Source organism: Aplysia californica, unplaced genomic scaffold (genome assembly GCF_000002075.1).
Source record: "Aplysia californica isolate F4 #8 unplaced genomic scaffold, AplCal3.0 scaffold01330, whole genome shotgun sequence".
Classification (NCBI taxonomy): domain Eukaryota; kingdom Metazoa; phylum Mollusca; class Gastropoda; order Aplysiida; family Aplysiidae; genus Aplysia; species Aplysia californica.
Window position 1 is genome coordinate 100,797 of NW_004798600.1, and position 10,423 is coordinate 111,219.

Consider the following 10,423-nt stretch of genomic DNA (forward strand, 5'->3'; position numbering starts at 1 on the left):
AACTATTATTTAAGATAAATACTGAATCTTTTTCTCTGTGTCTAGAATGGACTAAGACTCCTGGGCAGCTAATGTGAAAACAGGATTTTCTAACTGAGGGGATTGGGAGCGGAGTTTCCTTTGAATGGAAGAGAAATATCATGGGACAGGGGCTAAAATGTAGGTGGAGCCTTCTTCCCCCCTCCCCCCCTCTCTATTTTCAGTGCTTGCATTCACACATGTGTGGGTTTTTGCATGTGTGTAAGTGTATTTGGTTTGATGTGTGCATGTGAAAGAAAGAAAAGAAGAGAGAGAGAGAGAGAGAGAGAGAGAGAGAGAGAGAGAGAGAGAGAGAGAGAGAGAGCCGAGAGAGAGAAAGAGAGAGCTGAGAGAGAGAGAGAGAGAGACAAGAGAGAGAGAGAGAGACGAGAGAGAGAGAGAGAGAGAGAGAGAGAGAGAGAGAGAGAGAGAGAGAGAGAGAGAGAGTGAGTTCTTTAAAAAAATTAAGAAAAGCTTGGTGGAGAGGGAGGGGAGGGCATGATTGCACAGGGGTGGAAAGGGGGGGGGGGGGGTGTCGAGAGGGGAAATGGGCCTGGGGCAGTTAAGGAACAGGATAACAATGTTTTTGCAGGCACTTTTGATGGGTGGCTCATAACACAATGTGACAGAATGATAGCATGCAAATGAGTGTACAGAGATTTTATGTTTGTTTATTTGTTTGTTTTCATTCTTTGAAGTTCATCTTTTTGTATGCACATTAACACAACAAGGTTACATATGCATGTGAATGTGGAGTTTGTCTGTCCTTGAGAATGCATCCACATGATAAGAGTATGGAGCTTAAGAAGAATATGGAAATAAAAGAAAAAAAAACCATAGTTGTAAATTAACAAGTAGAATGGCAAGAAGAAATTGACAAGAGATGATTAACACATGGACAGGCAGTTCTTCACGCGAAAAGAGAGATCATTTCATTAGAAATAAGACGAATAAATTGAAGGGTCTGTGAATAAATAGGCATACTAAGAGAGAGAAAGAGAGTGTGAGAGAAAGAGAGAGAGAGAGAGAGAGAGAGAGAGAGAGAGAGAGAGAGAGAGAGTGTGTGAGAGAGAGAGAGAAAGAAAGAGAGAGAGAGGGAGAGAGAGAGAGAGAGAGAATGAGAGTGGGAGAGAGACAGTGGACAAAGAAAAACATAAGAAATATCGCGAAGACAAATAATAACAAACATAATCATAATTAAATGTATAACCGTAGGCATTTCATTTCATCGACACATGACTAAGAAAACGCCAAACCTGGCAAAAACCAGTTTCCAGAATGTTACAATATTCACATATAGAAAGGAATGCTCCTGTAAGAAAATGGATTTTCAGGGGGGAACAATTACCATATACACAGATCTTATATTGCACTTATAGCTCAAGTGAAATCAAACTGTATAATTTGAGTGGATGTAGAAATGTCTGCAAACGGAATAAATACAAACCAATTATCAACAAAATGAGCTCAGAAAGAATTAAAACAAAGGAATGGAAGTTAAATTTTATAACAGTAAAATCTCACAGCAGAATGGAGCAAAATCAGACTCAAGAAGCACAGAGTAAATAAACTTAAACATCATAACCATATTTTGATGACGACAACAGAGGATTGCACATTCTACACTGATGTCATTAAATCACTGTAACATCAGCTATAACAATACACTGAGAGAATGAGGGCAAATACTCATCAACTTTGGGGTGTTTGACTAGAGGTAACTACAGCAATGACACATTCATAGGGTAAGCTGAGAAAGCCTTCACTGTTGTACAAGGTGCTATGCACCATATATCAAATCCTTAGGTCCACTAGAAAAGCCATTATTTTTAGGACGAGAAATTTGCATTTCAAAGAAAGGACAAAACGTTCACAAATATAAAGAACCACTCTCAAAACTATGTATTGATATTTAAGGACCTTTGAAAGGAATATCAGTACTTTATGTGTTAGTTCATGTCACTACAGATAAAGTTGAACCGAATAGGCCTATGGTATCTGGTTTTTCAAGCAATCAGTAATATAATATTGTAAGAAGTGTGAAATTGTTTTTGAATGACTGTGGAAAGACTCTAGCATTTAGTACAACACTGAATCTCCGTTTTGAAGACAGAAAGCAATTCGAACATTCATAATTCTTTCAAATTTCTGTACTTGGCAACTGTTACCTGTTTTAATTTGCAGGTCCTTTTAGCACTTCATCCCTTGATCTGCACCTAATCGCTCCTTTCAAATTCTCCTGAACTGCTCCCTATCTGCTCCCTAAATTTCATGGTGAATTATACGTAGACAGTGTTGGTTACACAAATCATTTACAGAGTGTCAAGAGATAAATTTTTCCTTCTACACAAATAAGCTGTTCACTTGATTTTGCATTGGTAGCTACATTTGCAATGCCCATAGTCTTGTCTGGTGAGATCCTTTTCTTTTTAGTTTTAAACGTCATTTTTGTTGATAATGATTAAAAAAAGATTTGATAAATGTGGGCATCACAATATCTAAAACATTACGCTTTCTTGTTCTGTAGCCACCGCGGAATAAATGTTTCTAAAGGAAAATAAATTTGATCAATAATTATATTTTTTAATGACATTTTCCCTGTGCATAACACTATTTCTTACGATAATATATCACCAATAAATCAGGATTCAGGGGAAGAGATTGACGGAAAAACTCAGAGGAATGAGTGTAAAATACACAGTAAATATTAACAAGTCCTGACTAGCTGAGTTAGTAGGCCTATTACTTATTTCAATACCATAGGCTGCTTTCATTTTGGAGGCCTACAGCTTGTACTAAAATTCTTTTTCCCAAAGCGAAGTAATTGATAACTTTTCAAATTATTCTTATGTACTGGTATGAAGTGAATATTTTCACTATTATAAAACATTTAGCATATTACATTCAGGTAGCTTTTCTCCCAATATATCCAATATTATGGCTAGAATATCTCTTGTAGAGCGCTAATATGCTGAAAAGGTAAAAATGGTAGGAGAATACGACTAATTAGAAAGGGGAATCTTTGCTACAGATTTTACTAAAGTGAAATAATGAAGCCCTGGAAACACTGCTTTACTTGAAAATGTAGTGTGCTGAAAACATGATTTTTACAGTTGACTACTCGTCACACTATTATCCAGGGTAACAATATGTAGGCTTTCGGATTTGACAAATAAAAGTAGGCCTATGGCTTACTCTGACTCTGAAAGCTTGATGCTGACACTATATTTTCGGCACTCACTTGTTAAACATGGAGTATTCATTAACTGAGGGAAATAAATCATCAACAGTGTGATTGGCCTAATAATTATTGAGCAAGTCCAAATAAAAGGACATGATATGCTTTACACAATATGAGGTACAGAAATAAAATCAAAACCAAAAAAAAATGTAGAAAAGAATGGGATGCTGTAAAGGCTGAAGATATTTCATATGTCACAACACGATTGTAAAACTGCCAGTCTTTATCAATGGTAAATTTAAAGCAAAGACCACGGGTCACCTTGAGCAGCAGAAATTAACAGTACATCAAAACAAGACACCTTGAAGCAAATATCACATGTCATCGCTGTGATTCACAAACACAATAGAAGCATTCTTTTCTTCAATGCAGTTTCTGGGTTTATGAATTACATCGACAATGCAGTGCCTTAAAAGCTTAACAATGTTTTAACCCTACCAGTGCTTCAGAGTGAGTTCTCTTTTTTTTTCAATTGTAAATTTTCTAACAATTATGATTTACAAGGGGGATCTCACAGTTCTTTTCTTGTAACTGTTAAGATGAACATAAACATCAGGGGCAGACTATATGCTTACATTATGCCTCAATTTGTGCAACAACTTACATAAAGCCACAGATTTCTCAGGATCAAACTTCATTTCAGAATAAAATGTGAATATTATAAATCTCAGGATTATGTCAAGGTGAAATGTTCAAATACAACATACATCACTTGGTCAGGAATGTTTAAAAAGTGAGTTGGGTCATTTGGCATCTGTCACTTTCATCACACATTTTCAGGTATTACAACATAACTGAAAAGAGAACATTAAATATTGCACCTGCATTGCTGACTTTTACAGTAAGAGGAAAGCTGGGCTGTTGAGTTACAGTAAAAAAAGGGAGAAGGAAAAGTTGGTGAGAGAGCTAGAATGGATAGAAAAGAAACATAAAAGCTACAAAAGCTCTCAGATTAAATTCTTTGATTTACATTTTTACATAATGTGCATACTTTATGCCCATCATTAAACAGAGCAATATAAAATTAAATACCTGAATAGCATACAGCTTTGGGCACTTCACAGATGCTGTACAAAACCAAAGGGAAAATAATCTGTGCTTACAGTTAAATATATATTACATGATGAGAGAGCATACAATTAACTTATGCTGGCAGGCATAATCTAGCTTATCAAGTTAAAAGAATTTCAACAAGCTGATTGTTTGGATGTTAGACAAAAGTATTTCAAACATACATGGATATATTAATATATATAACATAAACTCATTAATGATAACATGTTATATCATCTTTATTTAGTACACATATGCATTTTGTTGCTCCCTCATGTCTACCTTTTCTTTTAGTAAGGATCTAATTGAAGTTTTGCGGAAGAGAGTTTATGTCTTTGTCTTTAGTTTAAGTCATGGTACAGAAGCTACCACTTTTTACAGTTAAAGGAAGTTAAGTTAAATTAGTCCTATTGATGAGAAAAAATGAAAGAAAAATGAAAGAATCTGCAATCTTATTTAGACAAGAAATTTCTTATAGTGCTTCTTGTGTTTCTACCTCAGTTTGAGCCAATATCATGTTGACTAACACAGAGAGTAAGATTGCACACCCTGATGGCAATGTCTAATATGATGAAATTAATAACAAGTATGACAAAAATAACAAGAGAGAAAGGCATGTCTCATTGCACAACCCAGTACACCAAAAGGCAAGAGAAAATATTAAACAATCAATATTTGAAAGCATCGTATGCAACAAACATACATTCATCGAGTTCAGACTGTCATTTAAATATATATAACATACAAGCCTTTTACCAGAGTTTTTCTAGATTACAAAAACACAAAACTAGGGAGTAAAATTGTTTATAAGACTTGCACACAGGATGCCCAACCCTAAAACACTATCAGTCATAAACACACTGAAAGCTTTAAGTTGAAAGCCATCTTTATTCTCTACAAATAAATTTAGAGTCTCCAGTTTAAAAGAGCTACAAACGCATTTATCCTTGTCGTTTAACACAAACATTCACACTGTCACTTTCATCTTTTCACTTCGCTACCATAACCATACTGCTGTTCAGTATAGAAACTCATACAACCAAATACAATACTAATACTATTTCTAAAATATCATTCAATCTTACTTCATGGAGCAGCTACATTAAAATTTGAAATCATGTAAATCCAGTTATTAGTATTATGCATTTTTCATATTCTCTCCTCCCCTTTGCGAATGAAGGCACTACAAATTTGGAAACATATATATCTATTAGCACATAGCTACAAATGTTTCAGTTTTAATTTTCATATCTGAGCTTGGAACAGAAAAAAATTAACATGACAATTTAAACATGATACGTTGTCAGTTATCTAAATGACTAGAACAAACTAAATTAGAGATTTGTGAATATTAGTAATGTTGAAAAATATTTCAAGATTTACTGTGCTTACTCTTGAAACACAAAAGTTTTTGTAAACAAACTCTCAAGGTAACAGGAATGTGAGATAAATTTTTGATAAAATCAATGACTGACATATGATCTAATTTGGAAAATATGAATACTTATAATCATTTTACTTGAGCAAACTGCAACTATTCTTGAAAATCACATTTACAGATTTAAAAAAGGTTAGAATTGCCAAATTTCTATGAACATCAAAAGAAACACATACAGGATTATGAAAGGTAAAGAAGTAAGATGACAAGAGAGAATACAGTCTTAAAAGAACAATCTTTATGTTTAAGAATGTTGCAATTAAAGCTGATCTTAAACACTTTGCGGTCACTTGGCGCAGCAATGCCCTGGTGAAAATTATGCATTCTGGCCACCTAGCGTAGTTCTGCGCCAGACTCGAGAATTCTGTTGCAGTCACTCTCCTGGTTCAGTGACCGGATGGAGTATTTTGTGCTGCTGGCTGTGTGACTGCAAAGTGTTACGTTATTCTTTTTTACAGTATTCTCAGAGAATCTGCAATCTAGAGATACTAATAAGGGTGATCTGAGGTTCACTTTTATAGTCTCAACAAAATATGTCATGAAAACATAGAAAAAAATGCCATTTGTGATCAGCTTTGCCATGGCAGCTAAGAGGGCATCCATTTTTCCACTCAAAAACCTCTTTGGATTCATCCACATAATCGATCACAAATATGTATACATACATGATGTAAAGTGCATATACACGCATTTGCAACAAATACCACTAACATATCTTTTTATCCATCATTTAATCTTTTACCATCCAAACACGCTCAGGCATTCTAAAATACACAAAGAAATACCAAGCAAATCCTTTATGTACAGTTTCAAGTTTCAAAGCCAGCGACTCAACTGCCTAAAAATGTATTCTGAACTCCAAACACAGATATTATCTCACTACAATGAAGATGTCGTAACAAGAGGGGGGGGGGGGGGGGAAAGCACAAGAAATAGCACAAGCTGTCTTTCATTTCCTGTAAGACAGACAGACAAAATATTGACAAGACAATACACAAGACTATTTTTAAGACTTAACAGTAACAAGATCATATTAAAACATACAGTCTGTCATTGAGAGGCTTTAATAAAAGGTGAAAAAATCTGTGGAAACATGAACTGCTTCACCACAGCTGCAAGCAAAGTATTTTTACTTCAAAAGATCATAGTAATTTCACAACGGTATAGATGAAACATGGCTCTTTTCATTCAATACAAGCCATAATTACATTGATATTTTGTCAAATATGACAAAATACATGTACAAAGAATGATAAAGCTCACAAAGGCAAGTTGTGGTTTCAGATTATCAATCTGGATTACACTCTTTTATTTTACACAAAAAAGATTAGATCAAGTATAATGAATGACTGAACCATGTGTTAAAAATAGACAGGACACTGTCACTCCGTTCTGTTTTGCTGTTCGCACCAATGTAACCAGACTCTCTTACTCACACAATAGGAAGAGACTAAGCTTGACTGAACTAGTGATTGCACCTCAAAATATATAGGTAAAATGACTGAAATTTCTCCTGTTCTTGGAGATATCAAAATCATATCTTCTCTTTTCACAAACTAGATACAAAACACGTGTTGGCCATCACAGTCTTTCCCACATTTCAGTGCTCACCTCTCCTTTCATGGATTGATTAGCAATGCACAATCTCAGAGCATTGGTTTTTCTCACATAATATTCCCCAGTGACATAAATCTCTTGAACCAGATAGCATTCTGTCAGTCGATTCCATATTTTCATCCACCTCATTGACAATGAGCTTTGCTGCAACTACAACTAATGTTGGCCTTGTCATTGCACTGCAACATCGATGCAGTTGTAAGGAAGTTACTTTGAGTTCTATAAAGACTTGCAGAGTTAAAACTCATTTAAAAATAAATTAGCAATGAATTATTCCCAAAGGTGCTGAGAGGACTATACATCATTTCATTAAGGCCATTGAAACTACACTTGCCCTGAAAAGGCTTAAAAGTGAGCTATATTTCAAAAAGATATCTTGATGCATGATGAGGGAATATTTCTAAAATTGGGGAAAAACAACCAGTTTCAACAAAATAATTTTGTTCTTATCATGTAAGAATTTAAGTGGCAAGAGCTGAGTACTGATAATAAAATCCAAGCCCATAAATCTACATTACGGAAGGATGTGAAAACTAGGAACCACATTTTTCTCCATTCTTTTACACATAGCAAAATCTCGCTAAAACAATCCAGTCATCAAGGTGGTTGATAAAAGCTCTCTTCTCTTCGTAGGGAAGAGAAAATGAATCTACATGCTTGTAGAAAGATCTCTTGAAACAAAACTTGACTCCTTTCACTTTCCTCTGTTGCAGGGACTTGAAGGATGACAGCGCAGGGATTGTTCAGAATTGTTGCTGCTCTATGCTGCTGCTAGTTGCTCAGTTCTGCTGCAGCAGTAGCTGCTCCAGCTCGTCTGCTGACCTGTAGAGGAAGGCAGCCGACTCACGATAGCCGGCGATGAGCTGCTTGATGGCGGTGACCTCCGAGGAGCTCAGCTGGCCTTTGTTTGTCGACTTCTTCATACTAAGATCTGTGGGCCCTGAACAGGACGAAGCAAAGGTAGAATGTTGGATAGAGGTTGAATGAATAATTAGGGCTGCTTTAAGTAGAGGTGTTCATTAAAGGCTTAAGTTCCCAAATATAGTGTCAAATGAACTGAATAAACAAAAAAAAATCACAGAAAATGAGAATGGTAAAATCTAGTAGGCATACATATACCATTGACAGTAATGTGTATTTGCGATTTAGAAGTTGAAAAGATTCATTCTTAGAGGGTACAAAATTCTTGGACTAATATTTCTTTTTTCTATACGTACAGATGTCAACTCTCATATAAGCATAGAAGAAATGGACTTCTGGCAAATAAGGATGAAAGAGATGATAATGATGGTATATTGTGACTGCATGTATGTCCTTGTGTGCCTGTGTCAGAGTGTGTGTGTGTGTGTGTGTTTGTATGCGTTTGTGTGTGCTTGTGAGCGTGTGTGTGTGTGTGTGTGTGTGTGTGTGTGTGTGTGTGTGTGTGTGTACAGGATTGCCAGAGATAGACCTACAAAGAGACAGAAATAGAGGGCAAGAAAAAGGGAAAAAAAGAATGAGTCAGTTACATAATACCTACCAAACTCTCCATTTGTAGTGGTGCTGGCCGTGATCGGAGCATGAGGCAACACAGACGGGTGGTGGTGAGCTGGGTAGCTTGGGAAACCGGGTCGGAACAAAGCTGTCCCATGGCCATTGGTGAAGAATGATGGGGTGAAGTCCGGGGCAGGCCTGAAGGCAGGGGGCGGGGCCTGGTGGCGGAGGAACTCTGTGGCGGTAGGCACTGAGCAGTTGATGGATCTGGGCGACGTCAGGGTGCCAGGCTGGCTGGGCGTTTGGGTGACAGGAGGCTGGGGCTGGGGATTGGGGTCCTGGGTGCTGGGCGTGGCCTGGGTGGTCACGATCACACTGTGCGATGCCATTGCAGAAGCCTGAGGATGGTGGAACTGAGGTAAGTTTGGGTGTTTAGTTTTAGTAAGAGTTTTTGGCACTTGCAACACAATGAGGTCATATAAGTGCGGAAGATTGGGTGTTACAAGGGAGTAACAAACATAAAAAAAGAAGGAGGAGAGATCAGAACAATAGATGTTAGATAAGAAAGAAGGAGCAAGCCAAACCAGAGCACCCGCCAACCACCCATTACTTAGGTATAGATAAATAGAAAGTATTGCCAATTATTGGTTAACTTATTGAATCAGCAAAGCCATCAAATCGTAACAACAACGATAAAAAGCATGAGTGTAAACAAAATTTACAACTATGTAAATATATTATGCCGACTCAGTTCGATAAAAGCAGCTGTAGTAGGTAGGCCTATATGTGAGGCAGCCTGGTGGAATCAGGCTCTCGTCAAAATAATCAAAGTGAAGAAACTTGCATTTTTCCGCTGGTTTGTGAATTTTTATAAAATTTCTGTTTTTTTGGCTCAACACCTTTCATGCCCGTTAAAGAACTCATTTCTGTGTGGATTTTTCAGAAAAACGTTGATTAAATGCACAAAAAATAAATATTTCAGTTACCACGGACTCTTAAGCTAAGGAAATAACTAATGTTTTGCGGCCATTTTCTCATTAATGTTACCTCTGAAAATAGGTCACCCCGACCTCCTTCATTCACAAATATCTCGACTTGTATTCAAGATAAATGGATATTTTTTCATCAAAATAAAGACAAATGAACAAGCTTTAAGATGATACCAATAACTCTATGTGCCCAAAAATTGACGAGAGCCTGATTCCACCACGCTGCCTCACATATTTCAAGGCTCTCTTCAGCCCACCGCTCATGTGCGAACAGGCAATAAGGAAGACAACTCATGTGGCGGTAAATCATTCGTTGCTTTTTATTACAGTTACGTTCCTTGGCAGGCAATCCACCATTGGCGAGCCGTTTATTTGTGACTGACTTGACTAAAATGCTTGCCCGTCCCCTCTCGCTTTCTCTCGCTTTCTCTCTCTATCTCACTTTCTTATTCTCTCTTCCTCTCCATCCCTTCTTTCTCAGTTTTCTTGTTCTTCCTCTTCTTGTTCTTCTTGTTCTTCCTCTTCTTGTTCTTGTTCTTCCTCTTCTTCTTCTTCTTCTTCTTCTTCTTCTTCTTCTTCTTCTTCTTCTTCTTC

At 36.8% G+C, this 10,423-nt stretch overlaps 1 protein-coding gene across 1 annotated transcript; it reads right to left on the bottom strand.

Moving 5' to 3' along the window:
• Window positions 1-3,719: 3,719 nt before the first annotated feature.
• LOC101856149 (nucleolar protein 4-like) lies at window positions 3,720-9,238 on the bottom strand (the record flags this gene model as incomplete). Its single annotated transcript, XM_005112600.3, is given in 2 exon segments — window positions 3,720-8,307; window positions 8,887-9,238. Coding segments are annotated over 2 exon segments (513 nt in total), but the record flags the coding sequence as incomplete, so codon positions are not given.
• Between the last annotated feature and the right edge of the window lie 1,185 nt (window positions 9,239-10,423).